Genomic DNA, 23,859 nt, shown 5'->3' with positions numbered 1-23,859 from the left:
ATTAATAATAATTTTATTTACTTTAATCCACTGAAGCAGGATTGTAACAGGACATAATTATATTTTCCAGTGTTTTTTGTGTCTGATATGTCTCCTGTTAAATGATTATTATACACATTGCTTCAGTGTGATTGTGTGAGTAATGTTCAGCTGCAGTAATACAGTGAATTTAACTTAATCCAGCAGACTGTGGTTTCATTATGTTACTCAGTTATGCTTTGGGTGACGCTGAAGCAGGACATTAATAGGACAGAACAGAAAGCCTTTATTGTCACTGTACAGGGAGGAAATACAGTAAATGGACATAAATATACAATATATAAAATGTACATATACAAGAGAAGGGGATAGCCCCCCCGATCAGGATTACATTTAATTACATTTTAGTCAAAGAAAAAAACTATTAAACTATATTTTTGATGTTATTCAGCTCACTGAAGACAGTCATTTATTTTTTGTCAAACACACAGTACTGTGCGAAAGTCGTAGTCAGTCCAAAGAAATGTTTAAAGCTGTTTATCTGGGTAGCAAGTGTACTTTGGCTTAGAACAAAATACACAATTTAACATTAGAACAAATTAAGAATAACACAATAAAACTAGTAATAATTTCTTCTGTTTTCTAAAAAGTTACTGATATCTAGTTGGATGGCTAGATGAACACCGCTTCAGTTCCCAAACTTCTCCTCAGGGGCACCTCAGTCGTTCCATGATTTTGTTAAATTTCACCATTATCAATTAAATAATTAAATATATTGGTTAAAAAGTCAGTGAGAGATTGACTAGCTGTATGAGGTGTGTTAGTGGCCAAGTCAAAAAATACATGGCTGCACTGGACAGTCACTGCAAATACTAGGATGATTTTAGCAGAGGTTCTGAAATGGCGAAGCTGACACACTTTGACAGGCATCATATCATAGTTTTACACCAACAGGAGGATAATCTAAACATCATTTTCTTTGCCTGCCTGAGACTTTTGCACAGTTCTGTACATTTCAGAGTAAAAAGGATTATAAAGGCTAAAAAGCAGAGATTTTACCCTTTTGCCAGGAGAACCAGCAACACGTCACAGTGACACTGAGGAGTTTCTATAATGAACCCCAAACCCTGGATAGAGGGACTCAGTGAATGAGGAGGTGAATCTGTGCAGGGGGGTCAGTCCATCAGAGGAGACTCTGTAGAAGGACAGAGTACCAGCCCCCCAGTCCAGATACACTCCTACTCTGCGGGGACCTGAGGGCTGTATGGGTATGAGAGTCTGTTTATTATTGTGCCGGACAGAGTAACTGTCAGTATCACAGCTCAGACTCCATGACTTGTCATTGTATCCAAGCCCACAGTCACTCCCTCCTTTCCTCCCGATCCCTTTATAAGTCACTCCTATCCAGACTGCATCTCCATCCCACTCAGCCTCCCAGTAACAGCGGCCAGTCAGACTCTCTCTGCACAGAACTTGGAGGCAGCGGTCAAATCTCTCTGGATGATCAGGATATGGCTGCTCTGCCCCCCGTGTCACCTTCCTGTTCCCCCCTGACAGAGACAGGCGGCTGTTTGCTGTGTTGGGGTCCAGCGTCAGCTGGCAGGAGTCTGTAGGCAGGAGGAAGAATTATTAATCCCATCAGGCCGCCTGTACTTTATGTTTCTGTACGATATAAAAACAGCACAGCTTCCCCTAACGAAGCGGGAACTGAAGTTTATGAAACATAAAGTGGGCGCGCGACGGCGGCGGGAAGAGCCGCCAAAATGGGGCGCGAGCTAAACTAACAGCTTAATTAATTTAATTAAAAAATGACAAAGCAGCGACATTCATCAGACATATTCATCACAAGCACATTTACCACAAAACGGCACCAGAGATCAATACTAAAGTCAGTGTCTTTCCTTCAAACCGCTAATTCCGGCGCATCCGGCTCGAAAATGGCCATCAATAACAGAATATTTAAGTAATATTATTACACGTTTAAAGTGATATTTAATAAACATTTGGATCTGGATTCTGATATAAACGATGATTCCGGCACAGATCGTGCATCATAAAAAACAGGAAGGTTTTCATTAATTCAGAAAAATATTGCTCTGAAAACCGGGATTATTATCTCATTAATTCGGAAAAACAGAATTAATTTTTCCCAGATGAATGCAATACGCTTCCATAGAGAACCGCTTACCGCGCGCGTGACTGTAGATGCTGCGCCGCTGCCGCGAGGCGTGAGCCCCGCATCTCGCGCAGACACGCGGCCGCTCTAATCTGTTAACATGGGCGCCGAAATGAAATTTGATATTTTCCGCCGCACATCCAGTGTGTCCCGGGCGCTAATTTCTTTTAGCACCGTGGATCAGGAGAACTTTTTAATATTCACGAGTGAAGCCCTACACGATTGGCTGGCTGATTAATATTTATGAGAGGGGCACTACCTCATTGGCCAGTTAACATCGACTTGTGCTGCCTGTTTCTTCTACCTAAAGCAGGGGTGTCCAAATCCAGTCCTGGGGGGCCGGTGCCCTGTGTAGCAAAGTTCTTTCCCTGTTCCACCATAAATAATTCAGCTCAAGAGCTGTGTGGTTATTAGCACAAGGAGATGAATCAGGTGTGTTAAATGAGGGGAAACCCAAAAATGTGCAGGACTCTGGCCCTCCAGGACTGGATTTGGGCTCCCCTGGTTTAAGGGATTCAGTGACCAATCAGTAATATTCTCTCATGAATTTTAAGGAATGTTCCAGAACCACCCTGTAAAAATGCAAATTCACATTTTGCACTTGAGGAGAGAGTCCGGTCTCACTGCCTACAGGTGCCTCCTTAGGACAATACTAACGAATCTCTCACAGAAAACACATTCACTCACGGCATCCGCAAAAAGAACAAATGCAAAGGATTCTTTTTTTGTGAAATTAAATATGTATAACTAATTCAGAATATATTTAACCATCCTACACTCCCACACAAACACCAAGATAATACAAGCAGCTATAAAGCATTTGCAAAAAATATTTTAAAAACCGATTAAATTAATTGATAGTGTTTTGGTGATGATTTTGATTTTTTGTTTCGCGTTTGGATGTTTGTCTAAAATGACATGAAACTCACCTAAACACAAACATGGAAATCCATCTGCACACAGTGCAAAAAGCCACTCATCACAACAATTGTGTGAATACAACCATAACATACAGTAGTATTCATGGTATTATTAATAAAAACATGCAAAGACACTTACATTTCTGTAAGCCTGGTCTGGTCCTGCACTCTCCACCGTAATCCACACTACAGGAGAAGCAGAATGACATAGTACTGCTGTATCCATTTATTTATTGGTGCCTCTTCTTCACATACATGCATAAGTATCTGTAGCGTGTCAGACATACACTCTGTACTCACTGCAGCTTCTCCAGTTTACAGCTGGGATCCTCCAGTACAGCAGAAAGCAGCTTCACTCCTGAGTCTCCTGGGTGATTGTAGCTCAGGTCCAGCTCTCTCAGGTGTGAGGGGTTTGACCTCAGAGCTGAAGCCAGGGAAGAACAGCCTTCTTCTGTGACTCTACAGCCTGACAGTCTGCAGAAACATGGAAAAAAAATCCACAATAAATAAGATCACCTGACCATTACAAGCATTACTTTTAAGCAAAAGTGACTCCTCTAATAAATATTTCAATAATCGCACAAAATTAACATCTTTTGAACATTTTATAAGAACCTATACTTCTCAGAACCAGATCCAGTCGATATAGAATCATTTAAAAATAATCTAGACTTACCCATATTAACCAATGAAACAGCAGATGCCCTTGATGCCAGAGGTGGAGATTTCAGGTCCAGAGAGTACAAATCCAGACCAAGATTTTGTTTCAACCAACCAGATGAATATAAAGAGTCACAGTCACAGAGAACTCAACTGGTTTGTTGAAACAAAATCTTGGTCTGGATTTGTACTCCCTGGACCTGAAATCTCCACCTCTGCTTGATGCACCATTAACATCAGAAGAACTCCATAAGGTCCTCAACCAAATGCCTAACAACCAATCGCCAGACCGGATGGTTACCCTGCAGAAATCTATAGGCCATTACAGTGTTATTGAAACCTGATAAAGACCAAACACAGCCCTCCAGTTACCGGCCATTACAGTGTTATTGAGACCTGATAAAGACCCAACACAACCCTCCAGTTACCCGGCACTCTCATTAATGAATAACTTGAAAATCATTACAAAAGCTCTCGCCACTCAGTTACAGACAGTCATTCCTACTATAATCCATCCTGATCAGACAGATTTCATCAAGACAAGACATGCCTCGGACAACATCTATAGATTACTTAATTTAGTCAGTACTGCTCAGCATACCCATACTAAACCCATGATTACATCATTAGATGCAGAAACGGCATCTGACAGTCAGGTGGACATTCCTCTTTAATACATTGCATAGATTTGGCTTCGGAGAATCGTTCACCCACTGGGTTAAAATACTGTACACCTCACCCAAAGCTACAGTGTCACAGATGGGATCACATCACCTGCATTCACACTCCGACGGGGAAGACGGCCTGCATGCCCACTCTCTCCTTCACTGTTTGCCATCTTCATAGAAACAATTGTGGCAGCAATACGACAGAACAGTGAAATAAATGGAATTCATACTAATAAGTCAACACAAAATTAATCTCTATGCAGATGATATCTTGCTGTTTTTATGAAACCCTCAAAATATGAAATTTTAATTTTATTAATACCTTTTCAAATCTATCAAACTACACAATAAACTGGAAAAAAACCCATAATATTCTCACTGTCTGAAGATGCCTGGGATTCAGCCGATCAGGATGGTCCATTTCACACTGGAAATATCTGGTACTTGGGTATCTACATCTCCCACAGGCTGTCAGACTTGGTTACCCTCAACTACACCCCCTTATTCAAAACAATAGATGAGTCTCCCACTTAAATCAATAAAAATAAAATTACTCGTCCAGAATAAATTCAGAGAAATTCTTTCAAACTCATTAATGTCACATTTTTGCTGGAAAAACAAAAACTCAAAATCAAACATTCCACATTACAGAAAAGTAAATCTCAAGTTGGATTACAAGCTCATTTTTCTTAATTATTACTTAGCAAATCAACTGCAAGACTTAACTAAATGGTCACACTACAGCAGTAACAGCAGCTCATGGTTACAGCAGGAGCAGCTGTACTGTAAAAATCTCAGACATGCAGACTTACTCAAAATGTCATTAAAGAAACAAAACTGCTTTAACAACACAGTGCTGCCATTTCCACAGCACTGACAGCCCAGTGGAAAGCCATTAAAATCACTAACTGTACTCTCAGACCCTGTAAATACACGCCAATCTGGAATAATCTGGACTTCCTACTTCACAATATCACTATTCACTATCACTCACGGGGACAGAAAGGGATTACACATCTCCACCTCCTTTTCAGTAACAGTCATTTCATGACATTCGAAGACTTAATCCATAAATAGGAGTTGAGAATAAGCAATTTTTCTAATATTTACTAACTGAATCCAGCATCAAAACCAAAACGAACCTCACACATAATACACTGAATCCTCCTCAGATGAGACAACATTCTGCAACTTAAAAATAAAAAGAAACCTCTAGAATATATAATCCTCCATCTGCGACAGACACATTGATATTTGTACCAAAAATTAATTGGAATAAGGACCTTATCTTTTCCCCCAGCTCTGATTTCTGGATGGACGTCTGCAACAACATATTCACAGTGACAAATACTGGCCTTCAGTTCAGTACAAAGTAATTCACATAAAACATGTGACTCAATATAAAAAGTAGTCAGTACTGATACCTGCTCACAGTGTACAAGGGGTGTCACAGATAATTATCTGCATGCTCTGTTGGCCTGTATACCTGCTCACAGTGTACAAGGGGTGTCACAGATAATTATCTGCATGCTCTGTGGGCCTGTATACCTGCTCACAGTGCACCATGGGTGTCACAGATAATTATCTGCATGCTCTGTTGGCCTGTATACCTGCTCACAGTGCACCATGGGTGTCACAGATAATTATCTGCATACTCTGTGGGCCTGTATACCTGCTCACAGTGTACAAGGGGTGTCACACATAATTATCTGCATGCTCTGTGGGCCTGTATATCTGTTCACAGTGTACAAGGGGTGTCACAGATAATTATCTGCATGCTCTGTTGGCCTGTATACCTGCTCACAGTGTACAAGGGGTGTCACAGATAATTATCTGCATGCTCTGTGGGCCTGTATACCTGCTCACAGTGCACCATGGGTGTCACAGATAATTATCTGCATGCTCTGTTGGCCTGTATACCTGCTCACAGTGCACCATGGGTGTCACAGATAATTATCTGCATACTCTGTGGGCCTGTATACCTGCTCACAGTGTACAAGGGGTGTCACACATAATTATCTGCATGCTCTGTGGGCCTGTATATCTGTTCACAGTGTACAAGGGGTGTCACAGATAATTATCTGCATGCTCTGTGGGCCTGTATACCTGCTCACAGTGCACCATGGGTGTCACAGATAATTATCTGCATGCTCTGTTGGCCTGTATACCTGTTCACAGTGCACTATAGGTGTCACAGATAATTATCTGCATGCTCTGTGGGACTGTATACCAGCTCACAGTGCACCATGGGTGTCACAGATAATTATCTGCATGCTCTGTGGGCCTGTATACCTGCTCATAGTGCACCATGGGTGTCACAGGTAATTATCTGCATGCTCTGTGGGCCTGTATACCTGCTCACAGTGCACCATGGGTGTCACAGGTAATTACTGTATGTTCTCTATAGGTGAAAGATCTGGACTGCAGACAGGCCAATTCAGCACCCGGACTCTTCTGCCACGAAGCCATGTGGTTGTAATAGCTGCAGTATGTGGTTTTGCATTGTCCTGCTGAAATACACAAGGCCTTCCCTGAAACAGACGTCCTCTGGAGGGGAGCATGTGTTGCTCTAAAACCTTTATATACCTTTCAGCATTCATAGTTCCTTCCAAAACATGCAAGCTGCCCATAGCGTATGCATTTATGCACCCCCATACCATCAGAGATGCTGCCTTTTGAACTGAACGCTGATAACATGCTGGAAGGTCTCCCTCCTCTTTAGCCCGGAGGACACGGCGCCCTTCATTACCAACAAGAATGTCACATTTGGACTCGTCTGACCACAGAACACTTTCCCACTTTGAAACAGTCCATTTCAAATGAGTCTTGACCCACAGGACACGACGGCGCTTCTGGACCATGTTCAGATATGGCTTCCTTTTTGCATGATAGAGCTTTAGCTGGCATCTGCAGATGGCACGGCGGATTGTGTTTACCGACTGTGCTTTCTGGAAGTATTCCTGGCCCATTTAGTAATGTCATTGACACAATCATGCCGATGAGTGATGCAGAGTCGTCTGAGGGCCCGAAGACCACGGGCATCCAATACAGGTCTTCGGCCTTTGAACATTTGTAATATTATCTATGTTCTGTTGTGAATAAAATATAGGCTCATGTGATTTGAAAGTGTTTTATTTGTTATTTCATTAAAATATAAAGAACTTTTCTAGAATTCTGGTTGTTTGTATGTTTGCTGGGGGCGGCATGGTGGTGCAGTGGTTAGCACTATTGCCTAATACCTCTGGGACCCGGGTTCAAGTCTCCACCTGGGTCACATGTGTGTGGAGTTTGCATGTTCTCCCCATGTCATCGTGGGATTTTCTCCGGGTACTCCGGTTTCCCCCACAGTCCAAAAACATGCTGAGGCTAATTGGAGTTGCTAAATTGCCCGACTGGTATGTGAATGTGCCCTGCGATGGGTTGGCCCCCCATCCTGGGTTGTTCCCTACCTTTTGCCTATTGCTTCCGGGATAGGCTCCGGACCCCCAGCGACCCAGTAGGATAAGCGGTTTGGAAAATGGATGGATGGATGTATGTTTGCAGCAAACTATTTTGTGAATAAAAGCTACCTCAACGCCCACCGCCCCCTTACTTTTTTGCAGTTATTTTTATTAATTATTATTATTACTGTTTGATTCATGTATTGTATGTTTCAGTCATTACAGATATGTATTAAAGTGTGTCTGTGTATGTATGGACATTCATATCTATGTATTAATATACACTGCTCAAAAAAATTGAAGGAACACATTTTAATCAGAGTATAGCATCAAGTCTATTGATCAGGTGACTTCTGGGATATTGATCAGGTCAGTTAAGTAGCGGAGGGAGTTGTTAATCAGTTTCAGCTGCTTTGGTGTTAATGAAATTATCAACAGGTGAACTAGAGGGGCAACAATGAGACGACCCCCAAACCAGGAATGGTTTAACAGGTGGAGGCCACTGGCATTTTTCCCTCCTCATCTTTTCTGACAGTTTTTTCACTAGTTTTGCATTTGGCGACGGTCAGTGTCACTACTGGTAGCATGAGGCGATACCTTGACCCTACAGAGGTTGCACAGGTAGTCCAACTCCTCCAGGATGGCGCATCAGTACGTGCCATTGCCAGAAGGTTTGCTGTGTCTCCCAGCACAATCTCAAGGGCATGGAGGAGATTCCAGGAGACAGGCAGTTATTCAAGGAGAGCTGGACAGGGCCATAGAAGGTCCTTAACCCATCAGCAGGACCGGTATCTGCTCCTTTGTGCAAGGAGGAAGAGGATGAACACTGCTGGAGCCCTACAAAATGACCTCCATCAGGCCACTGGTGTGAATGTCTCTCAGCAAACAATCAGAAACAGACATCATAAGGGTGCCCTGAGGACCCAATGTCCTCTAGTGGACCCTGTGCTCACTGCCCAGCACCATGGAGCTCGATTGGCATTTGCCATAGATTACCAGAATTTGCAGGTCTGCTACTGGTGCCCTGTGCTTTTCACAGATGAGAGCAGGTTCACCCTCAGCACATGTGACAGACGTGAAAGGGTCTGGAGAAGCCATGGAGAACGTTATGCTGCCTGCAGCATTGTTCAGCATGACCGGTTTGGTGGTGGGTCAGTGATGGTCTGGGGAGGCATATCCATGGAGGGACGCACAGTCCAATACAGGCTAGACAACGGCACCTTGACTGCCATTAGGTATCAGGATGAAATCCTTGAACCCATTGTCAGACCCTATGCTGGTGCGGTGGGTCCTGGGTTCCTCCTGGTGCACGACAATGCCCGGCCTCATGTGGCAAGAGCATGTAGGCAGTTCCTGGAGGATGAAGGAATTGATACCATTGACTGCCCCCCACGGACATTATGTTTCGTCCATTCGATGCCACCAGGTTGCACCTCAGACTGTCCAGAAGCTCAGTGATACCCTGGTCCAGATGTGAGAGGAGATCCCCCAGGACATCATCCATGGTCTCATTAGGACCATGCCCCGACATTGTCAGGCATGCATACAACCACGTGGGGACCATACAAACTACTGAGTATGATTCTGAGTTACTGTAATGAAATTTCAACAAAATGGACTAGTCTGCCACATCATTTTTCACTTTGATTTTCGGGGTGTCTTTGAATTCAGCCCTCTGTAGGTTGATAATTTCATTTCCATCAAACGGTGTGGCATCCTTTCGTTCCTAACACATTACCCAGTCTACATCAGTATAGATATCCAGCGTGATTTTTTTTTCCCCATTGATATCTGATGTGTTTTCAAAGTGTTCCTTTAATTTTTTTGAGGAGTGTATATGTGTGATAATTTTTTATTTACTAATTTCTTTTTGACAATTACGGCTCCAATCATCCACAATCATCATATATAAATAGAATCCTTCGTTTTTTACTTTTTTGCATTTATCTCCTTTTCTTTTCCTCTCCCCTCTACGACTCCTCACATTAAATACTGACTTCATTCGCCCCCCCATTCCTGCCACTTCAACTAGCCTCTACTTTGGGGTAGTGGTTCTTTTCACCTGTGCCTCTGGGTGGGGCAGGTCACCTAGTGCACTGGGGGTGGGGTGTCGCAGACACTCTCACAGACAGATACCCTGTCACAGACACTCTCACAGACACATACACTGTCACAGACAATCTCACACACGCGTATCCTGCCACAGACACTCTCACACACACGTACCCTGTCACAGACACTCTCGCACACACGTACCCTGCCACAGACACTCTCACACACACGTACCCTGTCACAGACACTCTCACACACACGTACCCTGCCGCAGACACTCTCAGACACGTGTACCCTGTCACAGACACGCTCACACACACATACCCTGCCACAGACACTCTCACACACACATACCCTGCCACAGACACTCTCACAGACACATACACTGTCACAGACAATCTCACACACGCGTATCCTGCCACAGACACTCTCACACACACGTACCCTGTCACAGACACTCTCGCACACACGTACCCTGCCACAGACACTCTCACACACACGTACCCTCTCACAGACACTCTCACACACACGTACCCTGCCGCAGACACTCTCAGACACGTGTACCCTGTCACAGACACGCTCACACACACATACCCTGCCACAGACACTCTCACACACACATACCCTGCCACAGACACTCTCACACACGCGTAAACTGCCGCAGACACTCTCACACACACGTACCCTGCCACAGACACACTAACACACACGTACCCTGTCACAGACACTCTCACACACACATACCCTGCCACAGACACTCTCACACACACGTACCCTGCCACAGACACACTAACACACACGTACCCTGTCACAGACACTCTCACACACACATACCCTGCCACAGACACTCTCACACACACGTACCCTGCCACAGACACACTAACACACACGTACCCTGTCACAGACACTCTCACACACACATACCCTGCCAAAGACACTCTCACACACACGTACCCTGCCACAGACACACTAACACACACGTACCCTGTCACAGACACTCTCACACACACGTACCCTGTCACAGACACTCTCACACACACGTACCCTGCCGCAGACACTCTCACACACACGTATCCTGTCGCAGACACTCTCACACACACGTACCCTGTCACAGACACTCTCAGACACGCGTACCCTGCCACAGACACACTAACATACACATACTCTGCCACAGACACTCTCACACACACGTACCCTGTCACAGACACGCTCACACACACATACCCTGCCACAGACACTCTCACACATGCGTACACTGCCGCAGACACTCTCACACACGCGTACCCTGCCACAGACACACTAACACACACATACCCTGTCACAGACACTTTCACACACACGTACCCTGCCACAGACACTCTCACACACACGTACCCTGCCACAGACACACTAACACACACATACCCTGTCACAGACACTTTCACACACACGTACCCTGCCACAGACACTCTCACACACACGTACCCTGCCACAGACACACTAACACACACATACCCTGCCACAGACACTCTCACACACACGTACCCTGCCACAGACACACTAACACACACGTACCCTGTCACAGACACTCTCACACACACATACCCTGCCACAGACACACTAACACACACGTACCCTGTCACAGACACTCTCACACACACATACCCTGCCAAAGACACTCTCACACACACGTACCCTGCCACAGACACACTAACACACACGTACCCTGTCACAGACACTCTCACACACACGTACCCTGTCACAGACACTCTCACACACACGTACCCTGCCGCAGACACTCTCAGACACGTGTACCCTGCCGCAGACACTCTCACACACACGTATCCTGTCGCAGACACTCTCACACACACGTACCCTGTCACAGACACTCTCAGACACGCGTACCCTGCCACAGACACACTAACACATACATACTCTGCCACAGACACTCTCACACACACGTACCCTGTCACAGACACGCTCACACACACATACCCTGCCACAGACACTATCACACACGCGTACACTGCCGCAGACACTCTCACACACGCGGACCCTGCCACAGACACACTAACACACACATACCCTGTCACAGACACTTTCACACAAACGTACCCTGCCACAGACACTCTCACACACACGTACCCTGCCACAGACACACTAACACACACATACCCTGTCACAGACACTTTCACACACACGTACCCTGCCACAGACACTCTCACACACACGTACCCTGCCACAGACACACTAACACACACATACCCTGCCACAGACACTCTCACACACACATACCCTGCCACAGACACACTAACACACACGTACCCTGTCACAGACACTCTCACACACACATACCCTGCCACAGACACTCTCACACACACGTACCCTGCCACAGACACACTAACACACACGTACCCTGTCACAGACACTCTCACACACACATACCCTGCCAAAGACACTCTCACACACACGTACCCTGCCACAGACACACTAACACACACGTACCCTGTCACAGACACTCTCACACACACGTACCCTGTCACAGACACTCTCACACACACGTACCCTGCCGCAGACACTCTCAGACACGTGTACCTTGCCGCAGACACTCTCACACACACGTATCCTGTCGCAAACACTCTCACACACACGTACCCTGTCACAGACACTCTCAGACACGCGTACCCTGCCACAGACACACTAACACACACATACTCTGCCACAGACACTCTCACACACACGTACCCTGTCACAGACACGCTCACACACACATACTCTGCCACAGACACTCTCACACACACGTACCCTGTCACAGACACGCTCACACACACATACCCTGCCACAGACACTCTCACACACGCGTACACTGCCGCAGACACTCTCACACACGCGTACCCTGCCACAGACACACTAACACACACATACCCTGTCACAGACACTTTCACACACACGTACCCTGCCACAGACACTCTCACACACACGTACCCTGCCACAGACACACTAACACACACATACCCTGTCACAGACACTTTCACACACACGTACCCTGCCACAGACACTCTCACACACACGTACCCTGCCACAGACACACTAACACACACATACCCTGCCACAGACACTCTCACACACACGTACCCTGTCACAGACACACTAACACACACATACCCTGTCACAGACACTTTCACACACACGTACCCTGCCACAGACACTCTCACACACACGTACCCTGCCACAGACACACTAACACACACATACCCTGCCACAGACACTCTCACACACACGTACCCTGCCACAGACACACTAACACACACGTACCCTGTCACAGACACTCTCACACACACATACCCTGTCACAGACACGCTCACACACACATACCCTGCCACAGACACTCTCACACACACGTACCCTGCCACAGACACACTAACACACACATACCCTGTCACAGACACTCTCACACACACGTACCCTGCCACAGACACTCTCACACACACGTACCCTGCCACAGACACACTAACACACACATACCCTGCCACAGACACTCTCACACACACGTACCCTGCCACAGACACACTAACACACACGTACCCTGTCACAGACACTCTCACACACACATACCCTGCCACAGACACTCTCACACACACGTACCCTGCCACAGACACACTAACACACACGTACCCTGTCACAGACACTCTCACACACACATACCCTGCCAAAGACACTCTCACACACACGTACCCTGCCACAGACACACTAACACACACGTACCCTGTCACAGACACTCTCACACACACGTACCCTGTCACAGACACTCTCACACACACGTACCCTGCCGCAGACACTCTCAGACACGTGTACCCTGCCGCAGACACTCTCACACACACGTATCCTGTCGCAGACACTCTCACACACACGTACCCTGTCACAGACACTCTCAGACACGCGTACCCTGCCACAGACACACTAACACACACATACTCTGCCACAGACACTCTCACACACACGTACCCTGTCACAGACACGCTCACACACACATACTCTGCCACAGACACTCTCACACACACGTACCCTGTCACAGACACGCTCACACACACATACCCTGCCACAGACACTCTCACACACGCGTACACTGCCGCAGACACTCTCACACACGCGTACCCTGCCACAGACACACTAACACACACATACCCTGTCACAGACACTTTCACACACACGTACCCTGCCACAGACACTCTCACACACACGTACCCTGCCACAGACACACTAACACACACATACCCTGTCACAGACACTTTCACACACACGTACCCTGCCACAGACACTCTCACACACACGTACCCTGCCACAGACACACTAACACACACATACCCTGCCACAGACACTCTCACACACACGTACCCTGCCACAGACACACTAACACACACGTACCCTGTCACAGACACTCTCACACACACATACCCTGCCACAGACACTCTCACACACACGTACCCTGCCACAGACACACTAACACACACGTATCCTGCCGCAGATACTCTCGCACACACGTACCCTGCCTCAGACACTCTCACACACACGTATCCTGCCGCAGATACTCTCGCACACACGTACCCTGCCTCAGACACTCTCGCACACACGTACCCTGCCACAGACACTCTCGCACACACGTACCCTGTCACAGACACTCTCACACACACGTACCCTGCCGCAGACATTCTCAGACACACGTATCCTACCGCAGACACTCTCACACACACGTATCCTGTCGCAGACACTCTCACACACGTACCCTGCCTCAGACACTCTCACACACACGTACCCTGCCTCAGACACTCTCACACACACGTATCCTTCCGCAGACACTCTCACACACACGTACCCTGCCGCAGACACTCTCAGACACGTACCCTGCCTCAGACACTCTCACACACACGTACCCTGGCTCAGACACTCTCAGACACACGTACCCTTCCGCAGACACTCTCACACACACGTACCCTGCCGCAGACACTCTCAGACACGTACCCTGCCTCAGACACTCTCACACACACGTACCCTGCCTCAGACACTCTCACACACACGTATCCTTCCGCAGACACTCTCACACACACGTACCCTGCCGCAGACACTCTCACACACACGTACCCTGCCGCAGACACTCACCGACAAGCGTACCCTGCCACAGACACACTAACACACACATACCGTGCCAAAGACACTCTCACACACACGTACCCTGTCACAGACACGCTCACACACACATACCCTGCCACAGACACTCTCACACACACATACCCTGCCACAGACACTCTCACACACGCGTACACTGCCGCAGACACTCTCACACACACATACCCTGCCACAGACACTCTCACACACACGTATCCTGCCACAGACACACTAACACACACGTACCCTGCCACAGACACTCTCACACACGCGTACACTGCCGCAGACACTCTCACACACACATACCCTGCCACAGACACTCTCACACACACGTACCCTGCCACAGACACTCTCACACACACGTACCCTGCCACAGACACACTAACACACACGTCCCATGTCACAGACACTCTCACACACACATACCCTGCCACAGACACTCTCACACACACGTACCCTGCCACAGACACACTAACACACACGTACCCTGTCACAGACACTCTCACACACACGTACTCTGCCGCAGACACTCTCACACACACGTACCCTGCCACAGGCACTCTCATACACGTGTACCCTGCCACAGACACTCTCATACACGTGTACCCTGCCACAGACACTCTCACACACACGTACCCTGCCACAGACACTCTCACACACGCGTACCCTGCCACAGACACACTAACACACACATACCCTGTCACAGACACTCTCACACACACATACCCTGCCACAGACACACTAACACAGACCTACCCTGCCTCAGACACTCTCGCACACACGTACCCTGCCTCAGACACTCTCGCACACACGTACCCTGCCGCAGACACTCTCAGACACGTGTACCCTGCCACAGACACTCTCACACACACGTATCCTGCCGCAGACACTCTCACACACACGTATCCTGTCTCAGACACTCTCACACACACGTACCCTGTCACAGACACTCTCAGACACGCGTACCCTGCCACAGACACACTAACACACACATACTCTGCCACAGACACACTAACACACACATACTCTGCCACAGACACTCTCACACACACATACCCTGCCACAGACACTCTCACACAGACATACCCTGCCACAGACACTCTCACACACGCGTACCCTGCCGCAGACACTCTCAGACACGTGTACCCTGTCGCAGACACTCTCACACACACGTATCCTGCCGCAGACACTCTCGCACACACGTACCCTGCCGCAGACACTCTCAGACACGTGTACCCTGCCTCAGACACTCTCACACACACGTACCCTGCCTCAGACACTCTCACACACACGTATCCTTCCGCAGACACTCTCACACACACGTACCCTGCCGCAGACACTCTCACACACACGTACCCTGCCGCAGACACTCACAGACAAGCGTACCCTGCCACAGACACACTAACACACACATACCGTGCCAAAGACACTCTCACACACACGTACCCTGTCACAGACACGCTCACACACACATACCCTGCCACAGACACTCTCACACACACATACCCTGCCACAGACACTCTCACACACGCGTACACTGCCGCAGACACTCTCACACACACATACCCTGCCACAGACACTCTCACACACACGTATCCTGCTACAGACACACTAACACACACGTACCCTGCCACAGACACTCTCACACACGCGTACACTGCCGCAGACACTCTCACACACACATACCCTGCCACAGACACTCTCACACACACGTACCCTGCCACAGACACTCTCACACACACGTACCCTGCCACAGACACACTAACACACACGTCCCATGTCACAGACACTCTCACACACACATACCCTGCCACAGACACTCTCACACACACGTACCCTGCCACAGACACACTAACACACACGTACCCTGTCACAGACACTCTCACACACACGTACTCTGCCGCAGACACTCTCACACACACGTACCCTGCCACAGGCACTCTCATACACGTGTACCCTGCCACAGACACTCTCATACACGTGTACCCTGCCACAGACACTCTCACACACACGTACCCTGCCACAGACACTCTCACACACGCGTACCCTGCCACAGACACACTAACACACACATACCCTGTCACAGACACTCTCACACACACATACCCTGCCACAGACACACTAACACAGACCTACCCTGCCTCAGACACTCTCGCACACACGTACCCTGCCTCAGACACTCTCGCACACACGTACCCTGCCGCAGACACTCTCCGACACGTGTACCCTGCCACAGACACTCTCACACACACGTATCCTGCCGCAGACACTCTCACACACACGTATCCTGTCTCAGACACTCTCACACACACGTACCCTGTCACAGACACTCTCAGACACGCGTACCCTGCCACAGACACACTAACACACACATACTCTGCCACAGACACACTAACACACACATACTCTGCCACAGACACTCTCACACACACGTACCCTGTCACAGACACGCTCACACACACATACCCTGCCACAGACACTCTCACACAGACATACCCTGCCACAGACACTCTCACACACGCGTACCCTGCCGCAGACACTCTCAGACACGTGTACCCTGCCGCAGACACTCTCACACACACGTATCCTGCCGCAGACACTCTCGCACACACGTACCCTGCCGCAGACACTCTCAGACACGTGTACCCTGCCACAGACACTCTCACACACACGTATCCTGCCGCAGACACTCTCACACACACGTATCCTTTCGCAGACACTCTCACACACACGTACCCTGCCGCAGACACTCTCACACACACGTATCCTGCCGCAGACACTCTCACACACACGTATCCTGCCGCAGACACTCTCACACACGTACCCTGCCTCAGACACTCTCTCACACACGTACCCTGCCTCAGACACTCTCACACACACGTATCCTTCCGCAGACACTCTCACACACACGTACCCTGCCGCAGACACTCTCACACACACGTACCCTGCCGCAGACACTCACAGACACGCGAATTGTATAATCTTAGCATCACTTCATTTAAATTAAACTCCACGCACCTAGAGATGTAACCCAACATCCTATTGGCCTTTTTAATTGCTTCCCCACACTGGTGAGAGTAGGACATGGAAGCATCAACATACACACCGAGGTCTTTCTCATAATTAGCTACCTTTATTATAGTGGAACCCATAAAAAATCTGCACTTTATATTTCTGCTCCCTGCATGGATTACCTTACATTTATCTACATTAAATTTGATCTGCCAGGTATCAGCCCAGTCGCTAATTAAATCAAGATCCCGTTGTAGCCTCTCCGCTGCTAGATCAGTATTTGCTACATCATCCACCTTGGTGTTGTCTGCAAATTTAACTAGTTTACTGTATGTATTGGTGTCAATATCATTAATGTAAAATAGGAACAATAGTGGTCCTAAAATTGAACCCTGCGGTACCCCACTATGAACGCAGGCCCACTGTGACATTGTGCCTCTAATAACTACCTGCTGCTTCCTGTCTGTTAACCAGTTTTCAATCCAAGATGCTACAGTTCCTAAAATCCCTGCAGCTTTGAGCTTAAGCAAGAGCTGTTTGAGGGGGACAACATCAAAGGTCTTCTGCAAATGTAAGTACTTTTTGTGACCAAGTTCTATTTTTGCTTCCTCAAAGAACTCAAGTAGATTAGTTAAACAGGATCTACTTCTCCTAAATCCAGGTTGGCTACCCCTCAGAATGTTAGTTGTATCCAGGTTATATCCATAACTTTTCCAGTTATGCAAGTTAAAGTAATTGCCCTATAGTTTACTGGATTACATCTATCCCCTTTTTTGAATATGGGTGTTATATTAGCATACTTCCAATCATAAGGTACCACACGTGCAAATAAGGATTTCGGAAACAGTAAAGTTAAAGGTTGGCTAATAATAACCTCATCGATTTTAAAACTATAGGTAAGATGCCATCAGGACCCTGTGATTTATTTATTTTGAGCTTAGCTAGGTTTTGTACCACATCAGCCTCAGTTATACATACAGTCCCTCCACAATTATTGGCACCCCTTTGTACAAGGGGTAAGAAAAAATCCACCTTCTGGTGAAGTTGCTTCATCTCACACGGAAAAAAATGAGAAAAATCCAACCTTTACTTAAAATCAATTTATTTGAAGGAAAATCAAATCCTTCATCAATAAATAATTATTTTTAACAAAAACACGAGCCACGATTATTGGCAGCCCTGCAAATTATAGTGAACACTGTGACGCCCGCTCCGTCCGCTCCTCGTGTGTGCCACGCCCCTAATTACCCACGTGTGATTCCCTGATTGTGCCCAGTCGCGTCATGTTCTTTTCTGATTAGTTCCCTGTATATAAGTCTCTGTTGTACACTAACCCGTTGTCTGTCATTGACGTTACCTGCCGTTTGTCCCTGCCTGCGTTTCCGTCCTGCCCTATTCCCAATTAAACCCTCGTTTGCCCCGTTTACCGCCTTCCTGCCTGGTCCTTCCTGCCCACCTGCCTTACCCGAATTTACGTAGCGTGACAAACACAATGTAACTGAAGCATGTTTCCCATGTAAATTATACATATTTGAGTTGATTGAAGTGAATAGGAACCTTCAAGCTGTAATCCATGACTTCCTGAGTAACTGGGGTACAAACATGAGGAGACACAGAGGCCAAATTCCCTTAGTCATCCATCAACATGGGAAAGATAAGAGACACACAGACCAAATGAGGGAGAAGTGTGCTGACCTTCATAAGTCAGGGAATGGGGATTAAAAAATAGCTACTCGCCTTAAAATGCCCATTTCTACTGTTAGGGCAATAATTAAAAAGTGGACATCAACTGGAACTGTTAGAAACCTGCCTGAAAGAGGAACCAAGTTTATTTTGCCCCCACATACAGTGAGGATGATCGTAAGAGAGACAAAAAATCCCCAAGGATGACTGTTAGTCAATTACCAGACAAAGTAAAATCTTGGGGTTACCACGTCTCCAAAAAACCATCAGACGCCCCCTTCATGCTAACAGATTCTTTGAAAGTTATGACAGAAAGAAGCTTTTTCTGTCAGTTACTTAAAATGTTAGAGCCAGGAGTTTGCAAAACATTATACAACTTTGACTGGAATGAAATTCAATGATCAGATGAAACAAAAATGGAGCTTTTGGGCAATAAACATTCAAGGTGGGTTTGGCGTAAAAAGAAGGATGGTTATAATGAAATGAACCTTATCCCAACTGTAAAATATGGTGGAGGTTCTGTGATGTTGTGGAGCTGTTTTTCCTCCAAATACCCTGGAAACCTCGTTAGGGTACATGGCACTATGGGGTCCATGAAATACCAGGACATTTTATATCAAAATTTGGCTGCTGCTGCCAGGAAACAAAAACTGGGCCTTCGTTGGATCTTCCAGCAGGACGGTGATCCTAAGCACATGTCCAAATCAACATTAAAATGGTCAGCTGACCGCAGAATCAAGCTTCTGCCATGGCCATCTCAGTCCCCTGACCTGAACCCCACTGAAAACCTGTGGGCTGAGCTGAAGAGGAGAGTGCACAAGAGAGGGCCGAGGACCCTGGGTGATCTGGGGAGATTCTGTAAAGAGGAATGGTCTCAGATGCCCTGCTCTGTATTCTCCAACCTTATAAAATGTCATAGGAGACTCAGTGCTGTTATACTGGCAAAGGGAGGCTGTACAGAGTATTAAAAGCAGGGCTGCCAATAATCGTGGCACATGTGTGTTTGTTGATAATAATTATTTCTTGATGAAGGATTTGTTTTTCTTTGAATAAATTTATTTCAATGAAAGGTTGGATTTTTCTCATTTTTTTTCAGTGTGAGATGAAGCTGCTTCGCCAAAAGGTGGATTTTTGTCTAACCCTTTTTACAAATATTTACAAGGGGACCAATAATTGTGGAGGGACTGTATATTGTTTATATACGACACTATATTTGTGCTAAATGGTGGTAAGTTAAGCATGTCCTCTACTGTGAACACCCGTGTAAAATAATCATTAAACTCATTTACTATATCAATTTTCATTTTCAATTATAAGGCCCTTACTATCCTGCAGATGAGTGATTTCACCTTTTAGAGCTCTTTTGGAGTTAAAATATTGGAAGAAACTTTAAATGTCATCCTTAACCTCCAATGCAGTCTTACTTTCGACATTCCACTTACTGTAGCGAATCTAATGTTATTTTTTAAGTCAACCCCTAGACTTAGATACTCCTGCTTTATTTTGAAATCATTAGTTATTTTCTACCGTAGTATTTCCAGCGTACAGTGTGAAATACCCAGTAATACTCACCTCACTACCCCCAGTTTACAGTGTGGAATACCCAGTCATACCTCAGTATCTCCAGGTTGCAGTGTAAGTCCCCCAGTCCAGCAGAGAGCAGCTTCACTCCTGAGTCCTGCAGGTCATTGTCACTCAGGTCCAGCTCTCTCAGGGGTGAGGAGTTTGATCTGAGAGCTGAAGCCAGTGCCTCACAGCATTTCTCTGTGAGTTCACACCGGCCCACCCTTAAAAAGATTAAACACTTTTAAATCCACTTTTTACACTGCAGCACTGTATTCAATTGAGGAGGATAAGGGTCATGACATAATGGATTTTCAGAAAACAATTAAATTATTAAAAATAATTTTAACAATCATTCCGATTCTGTTTGGTGTCCATTATTTTTTTGTCCATAACACGTTAAAGTCAGCATGTTTATCTGTAAAAGTGCTGTTAACTTTGCTAACCAACACAAATGTTTTGCATGGATTATATGTGTCACGCCCAGCTCGTGCGATCCTCGTGTGCCACGCCCCCTCATTAACCACGTCTGCTGCCCCGATTCTGACCAGCTGTTTCCTGTTATTTCGGCTTGTCTTGTGTATTTCAGTCCGTGTTCAGGTCTGTTTCCCTAGATCTGTCATTGATGTTATGAGCCGTGTTTCCTCGTCTGCCCTTAATAAACCCCGTTTGCTCGTCTTCACGGCTCCACTGCCCTGTCTGCCTGCTCCTCCGCTCAGCGGACGTCACAATATGGTTGAATGGATGTTTCCTGCTTCCCTGCTTAATTATTTCTAGCATGGATCGAGGGCTGATAAGATTGTGGGATATAAGGACGTAGGAGAAGAAAACAGAAGCTGTTTGTGTTTGTTTATTATGTAACTGCTGAAAGGCATTGTGGGTTTTCTTGCTGTCCAGTTACTTTTGTGTAAAATGCATATTCTGTACTCACTGCAGCTTCTCCAGTTTACAGCTGGGATCCTCCAGTACAGCAGAGAGTAGCTTCACTCCTGAATCTCCTGGGTGATTGTAGCTCAGGTCCAGCTCTCTCAGGTGTGAGGGGTTTAACTTCAGAGCTGAAGCCAGGGAAGAACAGCCTTCTTCTGTGACTCTACAGCCTGACAGCCTGCAGAGTAAGACAGAAACTCCCCAGTAAATAATATCACCTCACCATTATAATTATTAAATAAATGTGATGCTCTAATAAATAATTCAAGAATTACAGTTTAGTGTCTAAGACAAGGCAGGACCCCTCCTCTCTTTCCCTTAGCTAATTGCTCACTATCTCCTCTTTATAGTGTGGAATACACAGTAATACTGACCTCAGTATCTAAAGCGTACAGTGTGGAATACCCAATATTACTGACCTCAGTATCTCCAGTTTGTGGTTTGGAATACCCAGCAATACTGGCCTCAGTATCCCCAGTTTACAGTGTGGAATATCCAGTAATACTGGCCTCAGTATCTCCAGTTTGCGGTGTGGAATACCCAGCAATACTGGCCTCAGTATCCTCAGTTTACAGTGTGGAATATCCAGTAATACTGGCCTCAGTATCCCCAGTTTACAGTGTGGAATATCCAGTAATACTGGCCTCAGTATCTCCAGTTTGCGGTGTGGAATATCCAGTAATACTGGCATCAGTATCCCCAGTTTACAGTGTGGAATATCCAGTAATACTGGCCTCAGTATCTCCAGTTTACAGTGTGGAATATCCAGTAATACTGGCCTCAGTATCTCCAGTTTGCGGTGTGGAATACCCCACAATACTGGCCTCAGTATCCTCAGTTTACAGTGTGAAATATCCAGTAATACTGACCTCAGTATCTAAAGCGTACAGTGTGGAATACCCAATATTACTGACCTCAGTATCTCCAGTTTGTGGTTTGGAATACCCAGCAATACTGGCCTCAGTATCCCCAGTTTACAGTGTGGAATATCCAGTAATACTGGCCTCAGTATCTCCAGTTTGCGGTGTGGAATACCCAGCAATACTGGCCTCAGTATCCTCAGTTTACAGTGTGGAATATCCAGTAATACTGGCCTCAGTATCCCCAGTTTACAGTGTGGAATATCCAGTAATACTGGCCTCAGTATCTCCAGTTTGCGGTGTGGAATATCCAGTAATACTGGCATCAGTATCCCCAGTTTACAGTGTGGAATACCCAGTAATACTGACCTCAGTATCTCCAGTTTACAGTGTAAGTCCCCCAGTCCAGCAGAGAGCAGCTTCACTCCTGAGTCCTGCAGGTCATTGTCACTCAGGTCCAGCTCTCTCAGGGGTGAGGAGTTTGATCTGAGAGCTGAAGACAGCACTTCACAGTGTTTATCTATGAGATCACAGCTGTTCAGCCTGAAACAGAAAACACTTTAAGACACAGACATATACACATCCTACACATTAGTAAAATACAAAGCATTACAATAAGCATTTGTTTTCATTATAATTAGCAGCACAGCTTACACTTCAAAATGAATTATAGTCTGCAGAGTGTTCTGTGCGTCCTGACAATCTGCTGCAGTCACATGATCACTAATTGTGAGTCAGTGCACCTTTGCTCAAAACTAGAGGTAAAAACATTAAGTA

At 46.5% G+C, this 23,859-nt stretch overlaps 1 protein-coding gene and 1 long non-coding RNA gene across 2 annotated transcripts in view; both read right to left on the bottom strand.

The window, feature by feature from the left end:
* Positions 1-245: 245 nt before the first annotated feature.
* The window catches only part of LOC125722469 (NACHT, LRR and PYD domains-containing protein 12-like), a 250,587-nt gene continuing 226,973 nt past the window's right edge, over positions 246-23,859 (bottom strand). The window contains exons 8-13 of the mRNA XM_048998632.1: positions 23,452-23,625; positions 22,227-22,400; positions 21,346-21,519; positions 3,376-3,549; positions 3,215-3,261; positions 246-1,586 (exon numbers count right to left, since the gene is read on the bottom strand). Coding sequence (XP_048854589.1) covers positions 1,066-1,586; positions 3,215-3,261; positions 3,376-3,549; positions 21,346-21,519; positions 22,227-22,400; positions 23,452-23,625 — 1,264 coding nt within the window. The 3' untranslated portion in view covers positions 246-1,065. The remainder of the gene's footprint in view (positions 1,587-3,214; positions 3,262-3,375; positions 3,550-21,345; positions 21,520-22,226; positions 22,401-23,451; positions 23,626-23,859) is intronic.
* On the bottom strand, positions 5,814-6,378 carry LOC125722546 (uncharacterized). Its single transcript, XR_007386459.1, has 3 exons — positions 6,324-6,378; positions 6,200-6,261; positions 5,814-5,827 (listed from the first exon to the last, which is right to left on the bottom strand). It is a non-coding gene; the product is annotated as an uncharacterized LOC125722546 (long non-coding RNA).

This window comes from Brienomyrus brachyistius, unplaced genomic scaffold (genome assembly GCF_023856365.1).
Source record: "Brienomyrus brachyistius isolate T26 unplaced genomic scaffold, BBRACH_0.4 scaffold39, whole genome shotgun sequence".
NCBI classification, from domain to species: Eukaryota; Metazoa; Chordata; class Actinopteri; order Osteoglossiformes; family Mormyridae; genus Brienomyrus; species Brienomyrus brachyistius.
The sequence above is the reverse complement of the archived record's forward strand: the minus strand, read 5'-3'. Positions and strand labels throughout refer to the sequence as shown.